General features: G+C 56.5%; 1 protein-coding gene across 4 annotated transcripts in view; it reads right to left on the bottom strand.

The window, feature by feature from the left end:
* Positions 1-646: 646 nt before the first annotated feature.
* PDE2A (phosphodiesterase 2A) overlaps positions 647-25,062 on the bottom strand; it is a 90,795-nt gene continuing 66,379 nt past the window's right edge. For all 4 annotated transcript variants that reach the window (XM_045817962.1, XM_045817963.1, XM_045817965.1 and 1 more), the window contains 27 exons: positions 21,260-21,369; positions 20,364-20,419; positions 15,667-15,726; positions 14,887-15,034; positions 14,643-14,695; positions 14,372-14,446; positions 14,229-14,270; positions 13,679-13,747; positions 13,286-13,416; positions 10,907-11,018; positions 10,400-10,439; positions 10,197-10,260; positions 9,698-9,770; positions 9,386-9,563; positions 9,033-9,145; positions 8,384-8,461; positions 7,416-7,538; positions 5,902-5,972; positions 5,504-5,626; positions 5,076-5,163; positions 4,789-4,836; positions 3,668-3,742; positions 3,421-3,520; positions 3,051-3,163; positions 2,617-2,655; positions 2,384-2,490; positions 647-2,037 (listed from right to left, as the gene is read on the bottom strand). In XM_045817962.1, the coding sequence (XP_045673918.1) occupies positions 1,827-2,037; positions 2,384-2,490; positions 2,617-2,655; positions 3,051-3,163; positions 3,421-3,520; positions 3,668-3,742; positions 4,789-4,836; positions 5,076-5,163; positions 5,504-5,626; positions 5,902-5,972; positions 7,416-7,538; positions 8,384-8,461; positions 9,033-9,145; positions 9,386-9,563; positions 9,698-9,770; positions 10,197-10,260; positions 10,400-10,439; positions 10,907-11,018; positions 13,286-13,416; positions 13,679-13,747; positions 14,229-14,270; positions 14,372-14,446; positions 14,643-14,695; positions 14,887-15,034; positions 15,667-15,726; positions 20,364-20,419; positions 21,260-21,369 (2,500 nt within the window). In that variant the 3' untranslated portion in view covers positions 647-1,826. The remainder of the gene's footprint in view (positions 2,038-2,383; positions 2,491-2,616; positions 2,656-3,050; positions 3,164-3,420; positions 3,521-3,667; positions 3,743-4,788; positions 4,837-5,075; positions 5,164-5,503; positions 5,627-5,901; positions 5,973-7,415; positions 7,539-8,383; positions 8,462-9,032; positions 9,146-9,385; positions 9,564-9,697; positions 9,771-10,196; positions 10,261-10,399; positions 10,440-10,906; positions 11,019-13,285; positions 13,417-13,678; positions 13,748-14,228; positions 14,271-14,371; positions 14,447-14,642; positions 14,696-14,886; positions 15,035-15,666; positions 15,727-20,363; positions 20,420-21,259; positions 21,370-25,062) is intronic.

Below are 25,062 nucleotides of genomic sequence, written 5' to 3' on the forward strand. Positions count from 1 at the left end.
TATATTCCTGGACAACCCAAGTTCTTGACCCTATTACAAATAACCGCTTTGGGTATTTGTGTCCCAGGGTATTGCCTCCCAGCCTATACCATGTTACGTGTCTGTGCAGAGGCAAACACTAGCACAGCCCAAATAGAGGGCACCATGGTTCTGTGGAACATCCCAGGTCTACACCTGGTATAGAGTCAGACTTAGGGGTATCCCTTTGGTAGAACTTACGGGGATACAGGCAGACATCCTTCTGGATGGAAGGGGGTTCACAGGCCCAAGCCCTGTCTGTATGGGTACCCATGATCAGAGTAGGCCAGCAGACAGAGGGTCTAGGAGGAGTAGAAGACCACCCCACCCAAGCAGCCTCCCTGATTGCTTCAGCCCCTCAGTTCTCCCTCTCGAGTCCACAATCTCTGCTAGTTAACATGTCCTCTCACTGCCCCATGCCCAGGACTCCTCATCTTTCATCCACCCCTCGGGCCATCCTGTTGGACCCATGAATTGCCCAGCATGCCTATAACTCCCCCAGAAGAGGGGCTAGGCACAGGGGTTGGGGTTTCTGTAGCCGGGCCATTCTAATGGGCATGTGCTTCCTCCAATTTTGTTTCCCCCCCTACCCCATGCACAAAGTCTGAAAACATCCCCATGGGGAGGGTTGGTAGAAAGAAATAGATTTATTCTCATGTACAAAGCGGTCAGCCCATGGGACCATATACAAGATCCACAGAGTCCTAAAAAACACATCTCGCTAAAGGCAACTCCGAATAGGTAAGGCAGGTGGCCCCCCTCCCCCCCACCCCACAACACATACAGAACAAGAGAAGGGAGAAGCTGCCAGGGCTGACCCAAGAGGCCCGGCCCTATGGGGTCTCCCAAGCCCTGGGGCATGGGTGGATATGGCCTTGAAGAGGAGAGACACCCTGCCAGGGCTGAGACCAGGTTCCTCTCTGGCTGCAGGAATGGTGGAGGGACTCAGGCTAAGGGGGTTCACTCAGGAGTCCACAGAGAGACTCAGGGTCAGCTGTCTGCCCTAGGCTGTCAGGAGCATTCCATGGCCTCTCCTAGGACTGCAAAGAGCTATGGGGACTGTGATCTAAAAGGGGTCTCAGAGAACAGATTGTCTCACCTCGGGTTTCACCCAGACAGGGGAAGGAGTTTGCCCAGGGTCACACAGCCAGGGGTCGGTCTGCCAGCCCAGGGGTCCTTCCTGCCCATGGCTCCCATCCTGCTTTCATCCTGGGCCCGCTCTCCCCGGAGCACTTAGTGCCCCTCTGGCAGCTTCCTCATGGAGCCCCTGCATCAATCGCTCCTAGGTCCCCATCCTCACCATAAATATAGTGGCGGATCCCAGAGCACCTGTGGCCCTGTGGCTATTTCCAGTCCTCCAACAGAGCTAATGACTGATTCTCAGACCCCTCACCCCTGCTCACTGAGATGTCCCACCTTCTTCCTTGCATGAGGATCCTGGAGAAGAGAAAAGGGCCCAGATCTGGCTGGCAGGGCAGGGGCCCAGGAGCAACCAGCCAGGCTGCCTCAGGAAGGAGTGGCTTGAGGAGGACTTGCCAAGCTGTGGTCAGAGGTGCAGAGCAGGGCCCACTACACATGGGTCACCCCTGTGCTCTCAGAGGACAAGTGGCAAAGTTTTGATGAGGCTGCACATCTTGCTTCCATTATACAGATGAGAATGCTGAGGCCTGGAAAGTCAATACTTGCCCAGGTCACACAGGAAGTTCTGCCCTAGAACCCAGGACCCATGGCTCTGGTCACAGGACGTCTGGCCAGGCCAGTGGAGGACTGTAGCAGGAGTCCTGGGTGGGGAAGGATCCCGGGAGAGGTCACTCTGCGTCGAGGCTGCAGCAGCCATTGACAGGGCCCCCAGCGCCGTCTAGCTCGGGCACCTCATACTCCTCGTCCAGGAAGTCCAGCGAGTTGTTGCTCGGGAGGCCTCGGATGGTGAACTTGTGCGACACCTTGGTCCAGTGCTCACGGTTAGAGGCCACGCGTTCGTACAGCTCTGCCGCTTTGGGGAACAGGTCCTGCAGCAGCCTGGGGGTGCACAGGGGCAGGGTTTAGAGGTTAGAGGTCAGAAGTCAGAGAGTGACAGGAAGGAAGATTAGGGCTATACCACAGACAGAACTTCCATAAGAGTGTGAGGCATAACACTGCACACACAAGGACAGTATGGTGGTCTGTTTCCATAGGGGACAAAGGACAAAGTGAAGGGTCCATTTAGGGGCAAAGCTGTGCGCAGAGGCTGGGGCTGGGGGCGGTGGGTCAGAGGAGCTGGGCTAAGCCCAGCCCAGCCCTGTGTCTGCTGTGATGGCCATGGACCACCCCGCCCCACCCCTCCCTCTCTGTGCAGAGTCCCCAGCAGTGCCCGTGAGCCCCTCACTTGTAGATGGGCATCGCGATGTGTTCCATGAAGCTGATCTGCAGCTCAGGGATGTAGGCTTTCTCGCGGTCCATCATCTCCATCGGCCTGTTGCCCATGGCCTTCTCCTGCGGGCACCAAGGCATCAGGCCTGCCCCTCTTCTCTCTCCCTTAGGCACAGGGATTGGGCTAACCCAGCCCCAGGCCAAGAACCCACCCCCGACCTGGACACCCTGAGGTCAGTCCTCACATACCAAGTCTCCCTGGGAGAAGAACTCTTTGTAGATCAGCTCCTGAAAGACCAACACTCTCATCAGATCCTGTGAGTGGGACCCCTGCACCCAAGCTTCTCAGCAGCCCATTGCCCAGGGGGCAAACTGAGGCCTCCCTCAACTCCACCTCAGGGCCTGTCCTCACCATCCCCAGCCTGTCAGGAGGATGGTCCCAGGTGGGGAGGAGCGGCTGGGTTCTGGCCCACCCTCCGTCAGCCACTGACTTGCTATGTGACCCTGGGTGAGTCCATGCCCCTTCCTGAATCTCCCCATCTGTCACCCAGAGGTGATGTTTCTATCTCCCCCAAGTATAGCCAAGCTGAGCTCAGCACAGAAAGGGTGTTCAGGGGGCAGGAGCCACACAGAGCTGGGCAATGTTTGCAGCCCGCACCTTCCCAGGAAGGGGCGGCCCTTACCGCAATCTTCCTTGTGGTCTTCCAGCCCTTGGTCTGGTCGGAGAGGTCACAGGAGGTCATAAGGAGGCAGAGGAGGAGGCTGTGGTGTTGCTTATTGGTTCGATCATAGCCCACTGTTGGGGAGAAGACAGGGTCAAAGGGTGGAGTCCAGACTCCTGGACGCTCTTTCCAAGGACAAGGTTCCCATGACCCACCGCAAAGTGGTCCAGGGAATCTGGCCCCCTGAGTGGGAGCCAACAGCCAGGGCTGGGTCAGCCTGGTGGGTTGATGCTGGAGGGGATGGGTCTGAAGTCCTGGGGATGCTCTCCAGGCAAATGTCCCTCTTGGAGGTCCCTCCCTAACCCCAAGGCCCAGGGCTAAAGGCAGGCACCTTCAGCCATCTTCTGGAGGTCCTTGAAGATGCGCAGGTGGTGGGCCAGGTCCGTGGCCAAGATGATGTCACGCATCAGGTCCAGCATACGCTGATAGTCCTGGGTGGGGGCAGGGAGATGTCATGGCCTCCTGCTAGACAGACCCATCCATTCCCTGGCCCTGAGGAGCCCCCACCATCATCCCCTTCTCCTGGTTTGCGCCAGCTCCCGGCTCCCACCCTCTCACCCCCACCCTGGCCCCGTTACCTTCCGGGAGAAGTGGTCAAAGATGTTGCAACCATGGGTGTTGAGAATGGCGATGGCCTGAGCAAAGTGGTGTCTCTGGTGGGGGACAGGAGTGATAGGGCCCAGATGGAATGGGGGGCTCCCCTCACCACTAACCCCAAGAGAGGGAGCAGGCCCAGCCCTGGCTCCCAAGGTGAGCACAGCAGACGGAGACGGGGAGGCAGCATCCTAGTCCCCTTTCTGGGCTCTGCTTCCCCCTCAGTGGGACCCGGGCAAGGCCCTGGCTGGCTCTGAGGCCGAGTCCCCACTGTCACATGCAGGGGCACAACACAGTAAGCTCTGAGGGCCTCTCCAGCTGGAACAGTTCTGGAACAGTCCCTTGCAGTCCTAGACACTAACCCATGCAGCTAGCATTTGTTTGCTGACAAGGAAAGGCAAAGGCGAGGCAAGGGCGAGATGCCTATCTCCTGACACTGAAGGGCTGTCAGTCGGAGGAGGAGGAGGCTCAACCCTGGGTGGGAAGGGCAGAGGCAGGGCTGCTACCAGGCCTCCCAGGCAGGAGTGAGCCCCTCATCTCTAGGGGTGTGCAAACAGGGGTGGTCTCTGGAGGGTGTAGCGGGGGTAAACGTGGGGAGAGGTAACCTTGGAGGTTTGGTTCCCATTCTGCACCAAGCCTTGTGCTAAGTGCAGAGAACTCAGAGGTGTCTCAGACTTTGTTTCTGCCCCGAGGAGCCCCCATCTGGGGGTGGGGAGACCCCAAAACCAAATGCTCTAAGGCAAAGCTGAGTCTGATGGGAGCGGAGACCAGGCTTGGTAGGGAAGGTTTGCACGGGGTGTTCCCCGATATGCACAGAGAATCGTGCTAAATACAAACCCTCGCTTTGGAAACCTGGGCCCCAGCAGAACCTGGAGCCTGACTTGCTCCCCATCCACACCTGCACCCCTCCAAGCCCATCCAGGGAAACGAGCCAGCCATGCCCTGGGGCGGCAGCAGTTATCACAGCCTGTCCGAAAAGCAGGGTTTGGGAACAGGAGGAGCTGGGTCACATTCTAACTTTGCCCATCACAGGCCTTGTGAGGATGAGGAGGACAGGGAATGAGGTGGGGGAGGGAGGCGGGGTGCTGGGGAAAAATGGTGGTACCTCCATGACAGAGCCTTCAGAGCTGTAGAGCGCAGCCAGCACAGATTTCTGGAAAAGTCGGGAAAACTCCATCACTCCTCATGTCCAAATCCAGGTGCCCTCCACATAAGCTAAGCGCTGCCCTGCTCCTCTCGCCCTCTCTCCTCCCCCATACCAGAGCCCAGCACAAAGACTGGGAGAGCCTCCGGCTCCTGGTCTCACCAGCTCCCACCTCTCCTCAGGCTGGAGAAGTGACACTCCCAGACACCCCAGGGAAGGTGCCCAATGGGAGGAGGGCAAGATCTCACCGAGGCCACCTGGAAGGAATTGTTCGTGCCTCTGTGGTCCAGGTCATGACACATGCAGGAAATAAACAAGGCAAAGATCTCCATGTCCCTGGTTGGGAGACAAAGAGGACAGGTCCAGACACAGCTCCCTCCCCAGACCCCCTGAGAAAGGACAGCTGGGTGAGCTGTCCGGGAGCAGCCAGGACAACAGCTCAGGACCCTGGGTCCTTTTCCCAGAAAGAAGCCCTGGTTTGGAGTTTGGCAGGCCCCCCATGCCCTGGGACTGTGACTATGAGCAAGTCCAGCCCAGGAAATGGGACTATGCAACCTTCCTCAATGAGCTGTTAAGAGGGTCCCCTTAGGTGGTGCAGGTAAAATTCCTGACCCAGGGAGGTGTTTCTGTGTCCCAAGGAAGGAGACCCCAGTTGGGGGGCAGTGCAGCCACTCACTCGAGGTAGTTGGTGAGCTCCAGGTTCTTGTAGAGCAGGTAGCAGAAGTGAGAGACAGAGAAGGCATGCATCCAGTTGTGGTAGGGTGGGTCCCGGTAGCCCTTCTTCACCATCAGACAGAACCTGGGGGCGGGGGGAGGGCAGCAGACAGGCCTCAGACTCTCCTCCTCCAGGTAGCCCTTCAGGTTTTGTCCTTCCCCATTCCTCTCCTTTCTTCACGTCCCCGTGTCTAGAAATGGCCTCACGCTCATGGATCCTCCCCACCCCCATAAGACTGAGTCTCCCCTAGTTGGCCCAGAGACAGCCCTCCCCAGTAGGCTAGGGGATGGATGTGAGAGTCCAGGACAGAGAGAGGCAGAGATGGGGCTGCCTGCACACTAAGAGGAGGGGACACACACCGGGCCAGCGTCGGGCAGTCAATTTTGTAGTTGTTGATGAAATTCATGTCCTGCAGCATGCTCAAGACGGCCTGCAGGGGGCAGAAGGGAGAGGTCAGAGGGATTGTCAGTTTTTTAAGGGGGGGGCGGGGGCTGCTTTGGCCCTTCTTCGTTGTTGTTCCTTTTTGGGTTTTTTTGGTTTTTTTTTCCACAATAAGCAGCATTTTAATAGCTCCATAATCTTACAGGAGTCAATTTGAAAAATCATGCAGAATGATTTTTAACTTTACACTTATATTGAGCATTATAATTAAAATGCCTTCTTGTGCATTTTTATTATTTGTTTTTTGACTTTTAAGTTTATTTTAAAAATATTTGCTTCTTCTAAAAGTAGAGTTAATGCATTCTTTAAAATTGTTGTTCAAGCACACTTGTCTCCATTTTCCCACCACTCCTTCCCCCAGCCCACCTCCCACCCACAGTCCTACCCCCTTTGGCTTTGTCCATGTGTCCTTTACGCATGTTCCTTAACGACCCTTTCCCTTCTTTCTCCTGTTATCCCCCTTCCCTCCCCACTCTGGTTATTGTCAGTTTGTTCTTTATTTCAATGTTTCTGACTATATTTTGCTTGCTTGTTTGTTTTGTTGATTAGGTTCCACTTATAGGTGGGGATTATATGGCATTTTTCTTTCACCACCTGGTTTATTTCACTTAACATAATGCTCTCCAGTTCTATCCATTCTGTTGCAAGGAGTAGGAGTTCCTTCTTTCTTCCTGCTGCATAGTAAGTATTCCATTATGTAAATGTACCACAGTTTTTTGATCCATTCATTTACTGGTGGGCACCTAGTTTGCTTCCAGCACTTGGCCATTGTAAATTGTGCTGCTGTGAACACTGAGGTGCATAGGTTCTTTTGAATTAGTGTTTCAGGATTCTTAGGGTATAATGCCAGCAGCGGAATTGCCAAGTCAAAGGGCATTTCCATTTTTAGTTTTCTGAGGAAATTCCAGACTGTTTTCCACAGTGGCTGCACCAGTCTGCATTCCCACCAACAGTGCACTAGGGCTCCCTTCTCTCCACAACCTTGCCAGCACTCGTTGTTTGTTGATCTATTTACAGTAGCTTTGGCCCTTCTTGATGCCCACAAAATTTTGGAGTCTTAGATCTTTAGATCTGTGCCAGAGAACCATAAGAGGGCAGTACCAAGTGTTCTCAGAGCCAAGAACTTTCAGAAATATGGGATCTAAGAACTCTTGGAACCAAGCTCACATACTTCTTTGAAACACAGGGAGCGAGGTGCCGACCCTGGGGCTTCAGGGTGGAGCAATCTTCAGCAATTACCCAGCTACCCCTTGTCCCCTGGGCAGGCCCCATGGCCCATGTTGGCAGACTGCATGCTCACTCCATCCCTAGGGGAGATGCTATAACCTTCCTTGATGACTCTGTCTTGCTAGCAGGAAGTTCCTGTGCACATTTAAATTAAATCTCTGCCTGTACATCCTCTGTCTTCATGGTGGGGTGGGGGGCAGCTCACCATGGAAGTGTCATCCTCAGGAAGAGAGCGAGGAGTGTAGGTGAAATTAGCAAAGTTGGAGTCAATGGAAGCCACAGGCTGGATCCCGTCATGGAGAAGTTTGGTGTATTCGTCATCAGAGACCTACAAGGGACCAGCCTGGGTATTAGAAGATGACCTCCACCCATCCAGTATCCTCGCCCTCAAATTCTGGGTGAGGTGGCCCCTCGCCCAGAGAGTACCCAGGTGACCCTCCACTCCATGGGTTGTCACTGAACAGGTGATCACCACCCTCTCCTCACAGCTCTGCAGCCCACCTACTGTGCCTGCTTGCCTGCGACGGTCCTCATCTGTAACAGCCTATCCTCAGCAGAGACAGAAGACACACTTTTGTGACTCTCCCAAACCATAGCAGCCTTTCCTAGACACTGACTTGAAGATTCCTTATTGGGGGGTGGGGTGCATTGCAGAGTCTAACCTCAGTCCTCCCTACTACAGCTCTGACTCTATCCACAAAGCCTGGGACCCTTTGGTTTAGACACAGGTGAGTATAAAAATCAACAATGACCACCACATGCTCCAAACTAAAGCCTGGGGCAGCTGTGCTGACACGGGGCCCGGGATGGGACAGAATATCACAGTTAGAACTTTGCAGGACTGCAGGACCACTGCGCCTCGGGGAGCTGCAGCCCGGGCCCTGGGCATGCTTCTCAGCCTTCAGTCATTCCCAAGGTGGGAACTATCCCTGGGCATGGGGGACACCTGGCCAACCAAGTTCTTCCTTGGGCTGGGCCCTGCTGCCAGCCAGCCTAGGGGCTGACCCAGAACGTGCCTAGAGCTGCAGTCCAGGCCTGGCACTGGGTCTACCTTCTTATCTTTAGGAGAGGATGATCAGAAAGCACTGCCTGGTCCTTGGCCCATGAGGATTCCAGGAGGCACAGGACCTTGAAACCCTGGGAAGGAGGACAGAAGCTCCATGCAAGCCTCACCTTCATGTGGTACATCATCATCTCATTGGCGAGGTGGCTGCGATACTGGGCCTCATTCACTTTCTTGTAAAGGAGAGACTGGGGGGAAAAAGGGAAAGAACGGAGCTCAAGCGAGGTGGCTGTCAAATCTCAGAATACCCAGGACTGGACAAAAGGGTCAGAGAGAACCTCCTGAGCTGGCCCTAGTCTGAGCCTTCGAGCTCCAGCCCCAAGTACGGAGCCCCCTCCAACCTTCATCTAGAAGTCCCCTTGCGCCTCTCCTGGGATCTCTTGGCATTAGATCTGGCACTTTGCCTCCCCTCCTGGGCCTGCCCTGGTCTTCAGTGATGGAGCCTGAGGCCCACAGCAGAGAAAGAGAAGCAAGGAGGGGAGGTGGTGTCAGGGACCAATGGGTTCGAGTCTCATGGCAGAGCTGCCAGCTATGGACAATAAGGCCTAACGTTTCTCAAAAAGAAGTTGACCTGGGGCTTGATTTGAGGTTGCTTCCAGAGGAAGGTGGGGGTGGGTCAGGTGAATAATGACAACTGGGGTTTCCCATGGTCCTGGGTTGCTAACAGGATAGGATAGGAAATAGGAAATTTTCAGATGGGAAACAGGCCAGAAGTGACCAACAGTACAAAAGCACATCCAGCAGCGTGTCCCCACTCACATGGGCGATGCTGATGCCACAGTAAATGGAGAAGGCCGTGGCCAGGTCCTCGTCAAACTTGCTGAACCATGGTCCGTTGATCTTGTTCACCAGCTCAGCCACACCGATGACCTCTAGGGGCGGGAGAGAGGCTAGGACCGGCCGGTGGACGTATCTGTGGGGATCTGCCATCCCAGGGTGTCCTCAAGGGACCCCACCACCACCACCACTATGCCTCGGAAACCTATGCTTTCTGCTAGGGGACCGCTAGAGCAGTGAGGAAGGACTACCAACCCTTCTACTTGGCTCCGCCCCATCCTGCTCAGGCCCCGCCCCGGCCTGGCCCTGTTCAGCCCTTTGCCAGGAATCCGCACCCTGGTTCTCATTCTTGATGGGGAAGCAGAGGATATTGCGCGTGCGGAAACCGGTGCTGTCATCCACGCCACGATAGAAAAGCGGGTGTGCGTATGCGTCCGGGATGTTCAGGATCTGGCCCGTAGTCGCCACGTGGCCCGCTATGCCCTGGTCGGCTGGGATGCGGATCTCATAGCTCTGCAGGGGCAGGCGTGGGTTGGGAGGAAAAAGTTAGCGGCTGGCCTCAGAGAGGGCCACCGACCTGCTCCCCAGCACCCGTGGACATCACACCCCCAGGACGGCAGCAACACTCTCCACGCGACCCGCCTCACCTCGTCCTCCACCACGCCCCCGTCGAACACCTTGGCAACCAGCTCATTCTGGTCCAGCAGGAACACGGAGCAGCTGTGGGGAGACGGCTTTGGTCCACAGGGTCCTGACACCCCTCTCCAACCACCCCCACTTCTCACAACTTGAGGCAAGCGCGGATTTCCGAGGCCAGGAGTGATCCATGCCGAAAGACTCTCCTCAGGGCTGACTGACTCCAGACATTAGTCCAGCCCAAAGATTTTTTTTTTTCTTTTTGTAGCACCTACTCTGTGCCATGCACTGTATTAAGAGCTGAGGACCCCAGGCCAGCAAAACGAGCCCTGCCCCTACTGTCACTGGACATCACAGTCTAGTGATGGTCACAGGCATGAAGTACAGGACTGTATAAAATATGACGGGGTCCCACAAGAAGGCAGTGGAGGGGAAAAAGAAGGGAGAAGGAGAGGATGAGGACTGAGGCCTGGGGCCTGTCTCTCCCCTCTCAGGGGTAAATTCACTCACATCTCAGCATTGCTGAGGTTTCTGGCCTCTGTGATGATCTCCTGGAGCAGGACAGAGACATCATCTGTGAGGGAGGGGCGTGGGGGGCAGTCATGAGACTGGACCGGAATGCCACGGCCAAGCCCTCCCTCCCACCTCTCCTCTCCAAACTCCAGCCCCACTCCCATCCCACAACCACACATGGAGGAGCACAGTGCACTCACCCAGATGAGTGAAGAGGTTCTTTGCCACTTGGAGAAGAGCCTGGGATGGAGAAAATGGAGATCATAGGAGTTCAGGTTACAGAAAGTGACCCTCTCCAACCCCCCTGCCTCCAACATCCCCAGGAGCTTCTCTGCACATACTGCAGATTGTCAGAATCTAATTATGTGTGTCATCTGGCTGTTAAGTGAAGGAGTGGGAGGAATCACCCCAGTGAAAGTGTACAGAAATCTAGATCGAGTCTCAGATCTGCATTCGCCTCTAGCTTCAGTCACCCAGATGTTGCTGTAGTACCCAAGTTGAACACTAGAGGGTGATCGCATACAGCGCCTGCAACCAGTGGCCCACCTGAGGAACAAGTGACCTAGCTCTTTGAAAGGCCTCCAGGGCACTCGGTAATCTCCCAGCCAGGGTGCAGATACACATGGGCTTTTCCCTTGTGGATGAACCTCTGGGGCTGAGAGCTGGGCGCCTTGGTCCCTGAGAGAGGTGCCAGTCAGGTCACTTACCTGGCACTCGCACTTGAGCTTCTGCTCCTTCTGGAATGCCAGGGTGCTGGTGAGCACAGTGCTGGTGTAGTGAAAGCAATGCTCGATCACGTGCTTGTCCTGGTCCGTGAATCTGGGGAGGGAGGCAAGGTCATCAGAGAGGGAGCTAATGACAGACTTCTCTCCCATTTATCCTCACATCCATTTGTCCAGGAAGCCCATTCAGAGGTCTACCAGCTAACCCCACTCTCCTCCACCGGGGCTGCTCGCTGCACAGGTGGCTTGGGGCAGCTCCCTCAGACTGGAGGCTCCCTGAAGGGGGAGCTCTCATTCTCCTCAGAACAAAATGGGTTCTCCTCCTCAGGCTATTGCTTCTGGAAGCCCAGCCATGTGCCTCCATCCTCTGACTTCAGATTTACCCAGACTGAGGCTGGACCTCCCTCCTTGGACTGGAGACTTGCCCAGGCCAGAGTTGGGTGTTCCCCTGCTCCTCCCCAAAGGCTCCCTCCAGGCTCAGGGATGGGGGTGGCATTGTCCTGTCTTGTCCAGCTCTCGCCACTGTCCTACTTTCCCCAACTCTCCCCTCATCTTTGGGCATCTCTCAGCTTCAGCCAAACTAAAATCCTCATCATTCTGAGAAGACCTCTGGCTCCTTCACACCTTCATGCTTTCCCCCACACTGTCCGCTCTGCCTACAATACCTTTCCTGCCCACCTCCCTCTATGCCCTGAGATAAACTTTAAGTCTTAAAGGCAGGAGCCACAGCTGTATCACCCCGTGCCCAACTCAGAGGCTGGTACAGGGGAGATATTTGGGAAGTCTTTGCTCAATGACTAACTGTACTCTCCCTCTGCCCTTGCCATCAGCCCCACCACACCCCCAGCTGGAGGGATTCCAGAGTCCCTGTTGTCCGAATTCCAGGTGGCTTCTCTGCAGCCAGTACTTTGAACTGAGTCCCGCCTTGGCTCATACACTCAGCACCCACTCCCTGAGATATGTGGAGCCCAGAGATGGCCCTGCCCTTGTTCTGGGCCTCAACTCAGGGCTGTCACCAAGGCCCCATCTCATTTGCTTTCTGATCCCACCTCTCCTCTAGCTCTAGCTCTAGGTCTAGAACCCAGTCTTACAACCAGCAGACAGAGGTCGCCGCCCCTGCTGGACCCCCACTTGCTCTGCACTCCTCTCCTGAAAGGCCTTTCCAAGGCCACCTGGTGGGCACAGGTAGACACCGTCGGTGCTCAGTGTGAGTTTACTGAATGGCATAAACTCTCCCACCACTAGGAGGCCCACCCGTACCGACTGACAGATCCCACATCGCCTCACTCTCTATTTCCCCAGGTCCACTCGCTGCCTGCAGAGTTCCATGGTGGAACATCCTGCTACACAGACCTGCAACCCCCAGGTCTCTGCCACCCCTGCAGACCCCACCCCGGGGCCTCTGACACCTCTCTGGTCCTAACATTCCCAGCACCCACGTCCTGCAGGGGCCCCAGGCCCTCAAACCCAGCCTGTTTGTTTGAGCCCCGGGGGCCAAACATCTTGTCAGCATCACTCTACATCCTGGAATCTGGACTCAACCTTTCACCTGCCTGCTCCTTCCTTCCTGTAGGACTCCACCCAAATTCTTAGACCTGCAGGACCAAGTGTGGCACCATTTACATCCTGACCCTACTTCCAGGACAGACATTGCTAATCAATCATAGTACTAAGATCCAGTCTCAACATGATGCTTCAGGCAGGCTGCTACTGCCAATTGGTGAATCAGTATAGGACATGAAATCTATTTATGGACCTATTTACGACTCCTGGACCTCAAATCTGAACTTAGTTCTTGAGATATTCTTCCTAACTAAACTTCTTTACTGATTCTGTGTCCTTCCCACCACTCCATTTTTTATGATTCTTACAGCTGCCCTGTCAGTGCCTATAAAAACCCTCAGCTCAGCCTGGTCTGCAAGCCTGTATCCCCTTTAGCCATTGTCCTCTCTGTCAGCGACCTGCTCTGCAGGTCCCAGAGAGTTCACCCACCCGAGCTCACTGCCCCTCCATCAGGGAGTTCCCAGTGGAAATGCAAAACAGGGGATGGCGAGTGGGGGGAAGGCCAATACCCAACTGCAGGAAATGGGCAAAAAGAAGGGGAGCTCCCGGGGACCTCAACATGACTTTACATAAGTGGAAATAGGTGACAGAGAATCAACAACTAGCTGTGCCTCAGCTGCAACAGCTGCAAGGGCCTAGCACCCCCATAATTCCATGATTTTTTGCAATGACAAACCGTTCAGTCCACCACTGCTGGAATAGTACCCCCTGCCGAGTACCCTTCCAGCACTGTTACCCTAGTGGAACCCTGTCCAGGCTCTCGGCTCACCTCCTGACCCATATCACCCCACCCAGACTCACAAGTCTCCTCCGAGCTTGTTGAAGGCACAGGCCAAGGCCACCACCTGGTCCGTGGCCCGGCTGATGACGGGGACACACAGCATGGTCTGCAGCTGACAGCCTATCATGCTTTGCAGCTGCTGCACATCCTCCTGCAAAGGGGAGGCAGGTTGGGCAGGGGAGGAGGGAGAGAGGACGCCTCCTCCCCCAGCCCTTCACCGCACTCTGCAACAGTGCTTCTCAGGGACTCCTGCAGGGTGGGAAGTGTTATGACAAGGGGTGGATTGGGAGAAAGCCCCCTGGTCTTGTCTCCAGCATGCCCAGGCTGCCCTGCCCCAGAGATCGTGGCCCTGAGGACTGGACAGGGTGCTCTCCCTTTGCTTCCTCCCCTGGTCCAGCCAGGCCATGGCTTACTGAGGTGAGGTCTTTCCGCTGAATAGACTCCTGGTCTTCCACCACCTTGCCCAGGCGTCCCATGGTCAACTGTAGAGTGAGGGGAGGCCGAGTCAGGGTCCAGCCAGGCAGGAGGTCAGGCAATCTCAGACCCCACCCCTCACCCCAAAGTCTGGAAGCTCCAGGACCTTTTAAGTCAGCCCCAATGGCGGATGGAGTCAACACTGAGAAAAGGGGCCCGTGTTCTGCTCCTGACCAGAATGCCCTATGGAAGACTCCTAACTAGGAGGGAGAAAAGCAGGCTCCAGATTCTCATCCATCTCAATGGATTCTACCAGAGCCAAATCCAGAAACACCCCGACAGAAGTGAACTGGTCCAGAGTAAACCTTTCTGTAGATTGTGTGAGAGTTCTCCCAGCGAATCCTAATCAAGAAAGGTTGGGAGCTCTCACGACATTTCTAAGTAGATCCCAAGATCCAGGTAATTCCCTCAGTCTCCCCAGGCAGATCCTGGATGTGCCTAGCCGGCTGCTCCTGCAGACTCCAGCTCAGGGGACCACACGGGACTCACCGGAAAGCTGATCTCTTCCCCCAGCACTTTATCTCCGATGACCTGAGGACAGAGGGGCAGCGGCCCGTTAAAGGATAAACAAGGTTTTTCCCCTCAGAGACCCAGGTCCTTCTCCCGGTCCCACAGCGGGCCTGGGCCCTCACCTTACAGGAGAGCTGGAGATTGTCCTCGGACACCAGCAGGAGGCAGCAGCAGGATGCCTGAGTCTCCTGCTGCAGCTGAAAGGGAGGGACAGAGGGAGAAGCTGACCGCGGATCTGGGCCACCCCCACTCCCCACTCTCTCATCCCTCTGAGGCTCCTCTGGTGGGTGGAGGAGAGACGCGGGGCGGGACGTCGGGATCTGAACGGAGGCGGAGAGCTCTAGAAGAAGTCGGTCCCTGGAGGAGCACAGGGGAAGGGGCATAGGGACTCACGTATTGGAGGACTTTGAGCTGCAGGGAAGAGGCATCCAGGTCATAGAGTTCCCCTGAAACGACAGGGCGCGGATTAGAGAGAGGGCCCTTAGACTCCCCCAAGCCTGCGCCACCTGCCTGTCCCGCGGTAGATCACCCCGGCCCTCCCCAGGCCGCGCCCGGTCTCTAAGGCCCACCACGTAGGCCCCACCCCTCCAAGTTCGACTCTGCCCCGACCCCAGGACCGGCTCCGCCGGATCCTCACCACACAGTTGCAGGATCTTTCGGTCCTGGTTGGTGTATGCAAACCCGCCCTCATGGTCTCCCGCAGTCCGGGGGTTCTGGGCCGCTTCGGCGGCCACTCCGGGTCCACGCTGCTGCAGGGCCTGCACCCTTCGCAGGGCCACCAGGGTCTGGGGAGAGCCAAGTGATCAGCTAGTCACTCGCCCCACCTTCACCCATCGCCGCCTCAGGACCCTCCGCCTTTGCTCAAGCCATTTTCGGTGCCTGCAGTGCTCACCGCCCCCACCCCCATCCCAAACAATCATCCCGAGGCGCTCCACCCGCCGCGGCGGGGGGGGGGGGGGGCGGCTGCCGCTGCCTCTGGAGCGTCCCTCCCTCCTCGAACACAGAGTACAGGGTTTGTCTCCATCCGGAGCCCCAGACTCTTCACAGAGAGGCCAGGGTCAGATTTCTCTGTGTCTCTAGCCACAGGGAGTCCTAAGTCCTTGTTAAAGTCCCAACATAAAATCTCAGAAAAGAGCCTCACTATCATTGTGTAGGTAGTCCTTCCTATGTACTGACAAGATCCCTGACTGGCCTTATCTCACCAAGCACCCTAAGTAGGTCAGTGCTTTTTTTATCTTCATTTTCAGGTGTGAAACTGGTGCTCAGAGAGGTTAAGTGACTTGCTTAAGGTCACACAGCCCAAAGGTGGTGGACTGGAACCCTGGTCTCTCCAGCTCCCTGACCAGATCATCTTCTCACACACTGTGCTTGAGCGTCCTCAGCAGCCCCATCCCACCCCAGCCCTACCCCCACTCACATGCTTCTCCACGGCTGGGAGGCTCCGCTCTTCATTTTCACTCAGCTGGCCACAGTGCACCTGGAGGCAGGTGGGAGAGGGACTGGCAGTGACCTTCCCTAGCCTCCTCTCTCCGCCAGAGGACCCTCCCCATGCCTGGCACACACCTGTCCCCACCAACACACACGTACTCCAGTCTGTGGGCTTCACTGATAGCCTGTCCTTCCGGCCACGCACATGGCCCCAGAAAAGTACCCACCTCTCCAGGAAGCCTGCTAGAGCTAGTCCAAATAAAAGTGGGACTTTCCTGACCTCTGCCTTCTTAGTTGCTGTTCCATAACGGCATGACATGGGTGTACAGTGAGGGAAGGGGGTGACGCGGGACTCCTCTTCCTCTCCCAGACCGTGGAGCCCTGCAGGACCTGATCATGGAATCAGTACTATCGGCCTAAGCCTTCCACTCCCACCCTTTCTGAGTCAGGGTTCGAGCTGCTCCTGAGTGCAGGTTAGGGAAGAGGTCCGATATTTATGACGCATCTGCTGTGCCTTAAGAACTCGAGAGGATGGGTGAATAAATGAGTGAATGGATGAAGAAATAAAGTGCTTTGCCTTACATGGGATTCTCACCACCCAGTAGGGCAGGCTTCCACCGGGCAGAGGAACCAAGGCACCGACAGGCTGAGTGGCAGAGTCGGGGCAGTGCCAGCCACTCTCTTGCCTTCTCTGCCCAACCGTCCACTCTCTGGACCGAATCCCATCACCACCCATACGAACCTGTCCCTCCCTAACTTCCCTGTGTCAGCTACCAGAAATTCCCCAGTTCCTCTTTCATACCCAGTGAAGCCCTTTCCCCAAACCCTGCTTGGGTGCTTGACACAGAAAACGGGAGGGTGAGAGGGAGGGGTGGCAGTCTGGGACCCGCTACAGGCCCTGCCAGCAAAACTCCACCTGCGTCACCAGCTTCTGCTGGTGCATGCTCAGGGCTGCTCACCACCTGTGGGGCACCCCATGGTGACTGCACCGGGGTCCCCTTCTTATCGCCCCTTCCCACTCAGCAGAGGCCTGCCTGCCTCTCTCTAGGCCCCTTGCCAGGAGCAGATGGAGAAGGGGAGACCAGCAGGTTCCCGGGAAGCTCACACCTGGCTGTGCGGGATGGGGGATGTGGTTGGGGGTACAGAACCTCACACCTGAGGGAGAAGGAGCAGGCGGACCGGGTGGATTGGAACTTAGAGACTGTGGGACTCAGAGCGGGGGGCACCTGAGAGGCTTGAAGAACTGGCACTGAAGCATGGGGTGGGGGACAAGGAGAGCCTGAAGATGGGGGACACTGCAGGCAGGAGCTGTCCTGGCAGTGCTGGGTAGGAGTTGGTTCAGGGAAGTGAGGACGAGGCAGGAGTGGGGTCCACGGTGCCCCAGGGGGAAGAGCCTTGAGTGCCAGGCCAAGGAACTGGACTGTATTTTGAGGGCCATGACCTACGGGGCGCAAGGGGAATTGGAGGGAGTGGCACTGGAGGCAGGGAGACCTGAGGCCACGTCTGAGTCCCGAGGGACGGGGATCTGAAGGAGGCCGGGGCACGGTTCGTCTGCACGAGGTTCACATGCACACACATGTGGGCAGCTTGCTGTTCGGAGATGGGGGAGGACACCTATTTGTTCTATCTGCTTGGCCCCGTCTCTGAGGAAAAGGGAGGGTTGGAACTCCACTAAGCCTATGGGGGCACCCAGTTCCTGGGCTGCCCAAACAGCTTGGTCCCGTATAGAGCTGGGAAACTGAACGGGCGCCTCTGAAGGCCACGAGAAAGGAAGGAACTGGAGCCCTCCGCCCCCTGGGCCTCACCCCACCCTAGCACACACTCCTGAGCTGCCTCACCCCTTCCCCACCCAGCAGGTACACAAGCACAGTACACTCTCTCATGACAACTCCCAGCCCCCACCACACACACCCATACTCACACTCACTCTCCCATGGAGATATGCAGGCGTGTACACAGACACACACAAACACATACACGATTCAGTCACCAACTCACACACCCACAGTTCTTACACCACCCACACGCGCACATTCATAACTGTCCATGGGGTACTTGAGTTTGCATACCCAGGAGCCGTGCACGCATTCTGCTCCCGCCAGATGCAAACACACTGCCACCAACACTCACACATGGCTTTTGCTCAGCAACAGAAACACGCACTTACACCCACTCTGGCTAATCAGGGAGCTTGTCTGGGGCCCAGTGGTGACACTCAGCGGCAAGCACTGGGGCTGTAGAAAGGGCTGATGACCCAGCACAGCCCCTACACCACTCATCCTCACCAAGATCAATGTGGCTAATCCCCATGTAAGGAGCTGGCATGACTGGCACAGCTGGGGGGAAGCGTGGGCGCACGTCATGCATCAAATGCCAGAAACCAAGTGCCGCCCACTTCTCAAAGGGACTTATTATCCCAGAACTGAAGAACAGAGCCCAAGACTCTGTTCCTCACACAGAAAATCTGAGATCAAGGTGCCCGGGGCTGTGGGCTGCAGAGGCTGGGGACTCGTCCGGGCAGTCCTGCCCCTGGACGGCCTGTGTCTCAGATGGCCCACCACCGACCACACACCATCAGGCCCCGGTATTCCTCGCAGCACTTCCTGGTTTCCTTGCTTGCATTTGCCATCACTTGCAGTTCCACCCTGATTTTGCCCCCTTGTTTGTCTGACTTGCCCTGTAGACTTGGTCTGTGGAAGCAGGGCCTGTGTGGTCTGTCTCCATCACTGCTGCGTTCACAGCACCTAGCGCACGGCGCCTGGCAGTGCTTGAGAAATATGCCTCTGATTGATGGATGGGTGGATGGGTGGATGGATGACTATCAAGAGCAGAGACTCAGAGAGGGCAATGAGGCTGTTAAGGAAGGAGCCGGTGAGTCAGTGCTCCCAAAACATCTGCCCTGTACACCCCCTGTACCCTGTGCACCCTCTGCCCTTGGGATGTGGTCACCGCTGGGAGGTTCAAGGTTGCCTGTGCTGCCTCTCAGGGGATGTGAGGGCCTGTGGCCCAGGAGCCCCAGGGCGGAGCGGCAGGACAGGGTCTGTCAGATGTGTGTGCACTGGGGAGAGGGGTGTCCTGGAGACGTGCTTTTCTACTTGAGTAGGAGGACACAGGCTTGGAGAAGAGGCAGACTGTGAATAATCCAAATACCTTTCAAGAGCTCTTCACTGCCAGGGGTGTTTGAGGAGGTGAAAGACAGTTTGGGGGAACATCTCCTGGGAGCCAAAGTCCCAGGCAGCATCTTGCTCACCAGCAGGCACCCCATGCCTCAGCCTCCCCAGGATCACACTCTCCCCCCAACACTCCACCACCCTTCTCCCCACCTGCCTCTGCTCATGCTCTTCCCTCTGTCTAGACTGTCAGGTCCCTTCTCTGCCCGGCGACCTCCTATCCACGGCCCAGCGCCCACTCAGACGCTCTCTCCAACGGTGAGGCACTCCTTGCCCTCCCGCCTCTCCCAGCAGAGCACCTGCATTTATTTCTTTTGGCAGGTAGGGGTCTGAGGGTGCTCCTGCCTTCCTCCAGATGGAGAGCTTCCAGAAGGCAGAAGTGGGTCTGACTCCTCTCCCGGCCCCAGCACACAGCCTGGCGTGGGGCCTGGAGCAGGGTTTTGCTGGAGTGAGTTAAATTCAACACAATACACACCTACACAACACAACACACACCTACACACAGGCCTTTCTTCCCCGGGTCGGAAGGCTAAAGCCTGCACTCCTGGCCCAGCCAGAGCCAAGGTGGACGGCAGCCGTGGATCCGCCCTCTTGCCCACAAGATGAGCAGCCTTCCAGACGTCTTCCCCTTGGCGGAAGTCATTCCTCTTCGGACCCAGTTCTCACAGCCCCAACACGGGAGGTCCTTCTCAGAAACCTGACACCCAGACTCATTTTCCCAGTAAAGGTGCGGGACCCAAGCCACCGCCTCCCACCTCCACTTCTGCACATCGTCCCAAGCCCCGTCCTCTTCGAAGAGACCAGCTCTGGCACAGATTGGACCAAAGGAGGAGGGAAGCTGTGCTCAGAACTCTGTGCCAACAGCGTATCTGTTCCCTGTGGGAACAGAAGCTGGGGGGCGGGAGGAACCAAGGTCTCCCTCAGTCAGGCAGATGGGACACTGAGGAGACCAAGCCAAATACCCCTTCCTTCCTGTCCTCTCCCCTCCTCTCCCCACGGCACCGCCACCACCACCCCCCTCCAGCCACTGCCCTGCGCCTCCCCCTCTAGCAGCTCTGGAAAGGTCAGCCGCCTCGGAAAGCTTTAATCGTGTTTTAATGAGCTCAGAGGAGTTCTGGGTGCACCGAGGCCAGCCCATGGATCTGTCTGTGCCCCAAGGCGGCTCCTTATTGAGGTCATGTTGATCTAGGGATGCTAACTCTTCTATTCCCAGGACAGGAAGAAGACTGTGAATGTCTCCCTCCACCTGGGAGAAGGGCCTGGAGAGGGATGGAACCCAGATGCTTGGCCCCACCCATTCACGGTGGGCAGAGGGGTGCGGTGCGGCGTGGGAGGAGCCCCAGACTTCTCCCAGACCCCATGTTTACAACTCCAGCCCAGCTTGCTGTTCTCAACACACACGAGCGCGCGTGCGCGTGCACACACACACACACACACACACACACACACACACAACTCCATCCATCACTCCCTCCTCCACTCTCCTCTCCCCATCCCACCCCACAAGGGCTCTTACCAGGATGACCGCTGCCACAGCCCCAGCCTCCTTGTCCACCAGCGGTATGACCAGCACTGAAGGGGAGAGGGCAATGAGGTGGTCCTGCGGGGCCAGTGAGGCTCAGAGATACTGAGCTAGGACCCGGGGAGGGAGACAAAGACACAGACAGAGAGAGGCTAGGACAGAGACACAGAGAGACCCAGAGACCCAGAGAAACAGAGGGGAGTCCTGAGGCAGCGACAAAGACAAACACAATGAAGACCCCCTACGTGGCAGGAAACCCCCTCACTTGACAACCTTCTTGAGGTCCTCCCAGCAACCCTGAGAAGGAGGGAGGCAGGTCAGGCCGAGCACCCCTATTTTACAGATTGGGAAACTGAAGTCCAGAACGGGGAAGTGACTTGCCCAAGATCACACAACAAGTCAGGTCTCCTGACTCCCAGTCTTGTGCACTTTCCACATCGAAACAGAGGACAGAGACCTAGAGAGACTGAGACATGAGGCGGAGAGACATGGCGGACAGGGAGCACGGAGAGGAAGAGAAAGAAAAACAGAGACAGTAACAGAGAGAGCATGACAACAGCTACGCCCATCTAGCAACAGGCACAAACACATTGTCACTGCGGCCACCGGCCACCAAGCCCTCGTATGTGGCAGGCCCTTAACATGCGTTATCTTATTTGCTCCTCTTCGCCACACCCCCTCAAGGTAGGCTCTGCTGTCCCGGTTTTACAGATCAGGGAGCTGAGGCTCAGCGGTTAGTAGCACAACAGAGAGAGAATTAGATGGAGGGGTTGCTACAGACACAGAGCAAAAGAAAGAAGGAGACTGACAGATGGAAGCAGGAGACAGACGCAGTCTGGGGAGCAGGGCCCACAGTCCCTCCTTGCCCCTGCCCAGCGCCCAGCCCTTACCTTGGGTGTCAGGAGCCAGGGGGGCCGCCAACTTGGCCAAAGGCTTCCCGGGCACGTCTGAGGGGCCCAGTCCATTGCAGCCCAGCCGCTTCCGGGAGATCAGAGCCTCTCTGAAAAAAGGACGTGATCCCCTCTCAGCCCCCGGGTCAAAGAGAGCAAGCCCTGGCGCGGAGACACACAGCGGGCTGGCCCCTGCGCATCTGCAGCCCTCTGGACAAGCTGACCTGCTGCAGGGTGGGCGTGAGGAGGACAACAGTAAGAATCAGGGACCCTAGTGAGCCATCGTCTGGCCTCTGGTGCCTCTTGCTAGTAGATATGTGAAAGGGACCTTAGGAGCCAGCCGACATCCCAGAGCAAGGAAACAAGAGCGTGGAGCTAGGCTGCCTGGATTAAATCTGACCACGGCTACTACCTGACCTTGTGCAAGTGACCTACCATCTCCAAGCCTCCCCGATAACCTCCTTAACTAAAGTTTATCAGACTTTCTCTTTATGCCTTGCACAGTCCAAGCAACTTACACAGATGAACTCAGATTTCCCAATAATCCTCTGACTCAAATATTATCATCATTATCATCTCTATTTTCAGGTGGAAGAACTAAGGTGACAAAAAGTTAAGTAACCTGTCTGGGGTTACATGGCTAATAAGTGGTAGATCCAGGATTTGAACCCAGGCAGCTGGCATCAGAACCCATACTCCTACCCAGTACGCCTGAACCTTCCTAAGACCTAAGGGGGTGTGAGCTTCCAACAAGGAACTAGCATGAATGTCGAGGAGGCAAAGGGCATAGGTGTGATGGAGGGGAGAGGAAGTGGGTGTGGGAAGAATGAATTTCTCTCTGCCCCCACCACACATGCCATCCCCCACCCCACCTCAGCCTCTGGCTCTTTCTGCTTAATTAAGTGACTGATTTTTCACCAAATGTCACTCCCTGATGATTAATTGTCCTGAGTTCCTCATCTCTCATACTGCCTCCACTTAATTGTGTTCGTAGGAACTTCCTGGCCTAGCTAAAAGAGAAGCTTGGTTGCGGGGGGGGGTGCTGGGACTCCCGTGTGTGGGGGGGATCACTAAGGGGAGCCCAGCAAAGGTCAGATGAAAAAAAGAGAGCCATTGGTCTCCAAGTCTCCAAATCAGGAGATCACAGCAGCTGGAGAAATCGGGGACCAAAAGGTTGGGCATCTCAGTTAGGTCACGAGGCCTTCTGAATCAGAAATGTTCGCTCGTGGTCCTTGGTTCAGATCCTGTGAAGAACCAGTGGTGTCTCCCAGCTTCCAGCCCGCACACTCTGGGCCTGTAAGGCTCCTGGTGTGCTGGGCTCCAGTTCTGGGGTGTGACTGTGCTGATCGCCCCGGGAAGGAATAGGAATCCAGGGTGGCGGGAGGGCAATGGCAGCTACATTTTCTGATGACTAAATTGGTAAAAGCTGGGACTTCATGGAGGCCAGGGCTGGCCTTGGTGACCTTTATCCAAATCCTCTTTGTGGACCCTACCCAGCCACTCGGGCTGGGACAATCTGCTTACTGGGCAGCCACAAGGTGGCACTGGTCCCTGCATCGCTGGCTAGTGGACTCGGCAGCTTCACCCCACCTGCCCCTGGCTCCAAACCCACCCCCCGGCCCGACCCCACCGCCCCACGCCAGACCCAGGTCTGCCTCAACCTCTTCTCTCCCCCCAAGGCCCTGATGAAGGAATATACCCTCAGCTTCTCTTCTGCACCAAACTCCTTCCTCTGTGTTAATGGCCTCATGACTCTCCAGTGTCCCCTCTCATGGGCTCCGGACACCCAAAGACCTCCTGGAGGCTTGCCATGCCTGTCCCTGAGATTGTCAAAGGCACCCAGTCCCAATCTGAACTGACCCTTGCCACCAATACCCCCAAAGTGGCACAGCCATCCGCCGGGGCCCTTGTGGCCTGTCCACAAACTGCCCTAGTTGCCTCCCTCTTCCTTACCTCCCCCAGCCAATGAGTGAGTCACCTCCCATGCATCTCTCACGACTTTCCTCTGAGTTCCATTCCCAAGCCACTGCCCGGCGCACACAGAGCCACCTCTCCCATGGCCCTGCCACAGCCTCTAGCCTAGCTTCCTGCCTCCTGTCCAGTCCCTAAATCCATCCCCCATAATAGAGCCAGATCAAGTTTGGTCGACTAAATACTTATGGAAACACTCTGCTTGAAGCCTTTCATTCCACGAAGTGTTTGTCCCTGGGTTCTTCTGGGTCAGGTTTGGTACTGAGAACTGAGTGGGAAGAGGAGGCAGATCACGTGCCTGACCCCCAGAGTGCCCACATCATGCAGGGACTGACAAGCAGACGCCTGCTCGAGTGCGCGGTGCGGGCTCTGACAAAGGGAGGAAGAGTACGCCCAGCCTACCCAGGTGCAGGACGGAAGTGGGGTCAGAGAAGGTTTCCTGGAGGAGGGTACGCGGGAGTTGCGTCCTAGAAGACATGCAGAGGTTAACAAGGCAGACAGGAAGGAAAGTGCCGGCGGAGGGAACTGTGTGTGCAGAAGTTTGGAGGAGAGAAAGAATATGTGCACTGGGGAGGGCCAGTGGCAAGGAGCTGGTGTGGCTGGACAGCAGAGAGCAAGACCGGAGGGGAACAGGGACTTGAGGAGCTGGGCTTGACCCCGAGGGCAGTAGGAGACCCAGGAGGTACTTCAGCAGGGGAAGGTAAAGGTCAGGTTTGATTGCTGGCTGCTGGGAAAAAACTCTCACTACACAGGAAGAATTTGACAGACAGGAAACTAAGCAGCAGTGAGCGCCCCACAGTCTGTGGTCCCTGGACCGCAGAGGAGAGGCGGGGCTGGGGCAGGTCAGCCTTGGGGGGGCGGGAGCCCAGATCTCCCACCGAGTGCGGGGCCTCCACGGATCCTCTACCCTCAGGAGTCCTACGCCCTGGCACCTTGCCCTGCATCCTGGTCTTGCTGGCCCAGCCACATCCCATGGCCCCAGACAGACCATGCTCCCCTCAGCCTGTCCCCATTCGAGCCCTTCTCCTCTGCTGTGCCCTTCGCAGAGCTGCTGTCCCCACCCCAGATGGGGGCGGGGGCTTTGTCTACTGCTCACCCCGAGATGGTTCTCTCCTCGACCCAGAGCCCATGCTCTACCTACCTCCTTTCCCCTCCTGACTCCCCCACCCCACGCCCCTTTATCGGGGGGATGGTGGGGGCTGAGGGCACTACACACCCGGGGGCCAGCTGTCCAGGTTGAAGGCTAATGACTCAGCCCCGGGCGCCTGGGTGGTCACGATCTGCCCCACTGAAGATAAAGACAGATGGGCGCAGAGCGGAGGGAGGAACGGGTGTGGACTTTATGACAGTTCCGTCCCTTTAACAACTATTTGTTTAGTGGAAAGAGTTGACGGAAAGGCTTTCTGTTGGTGGGGCCGGTGGTCTGGAAAGAGCTGGGTGTGCAGGCCACCTTTCACTCGTCTGAGACCCTTTGGCGTGACCCCAACCCTTTTCCAACCCCTCCTCCCAGCCTCAACCCTACCCTGACCTCTCCTCTCTCTCTCGGAGACAAATTATGATTCTGGCCAGGACCTGGATGCTCTCCTTCTCTCCCAGAGTGTGAGACTCCAGAAATGGGAACAGACTACTCCTTGTGTCCCTCGAGACAAATCAGATGGATAGATGGATTCTGCTGTGAGAAGGGACCAGCTCTAAGGAAGCAACTCCTCAAGGCTGAGCCCTGGGAACCCCTAGGTGGTCATGGTGGTAGGCCACCAGCTGGGGCAGTGCAGGTGGTATCTCTGTTTCGGCTCAAAGGCCCTGGATTTCGCTGTGCTCGGCAGTGGGTAGTC

Source organism: Phyllostomus hastatus, unplaced genomic scaffold (genome assembly GCF_019186645.2).
Source record: "Phyllostomus hastatus isolate PE091 unplaced genomic scaffold, TTU_PhHast_1.1 phas_scaffold_317, whole genome shotgun sequence".
In the NCBI taxonomy this organism is placed as follows: Eukaryota; Metazoa; Chordata; class Mammalia; order Chiroptera; family Phyllostomidae; genus Phyllostomus; species Phyllostomus hastatus.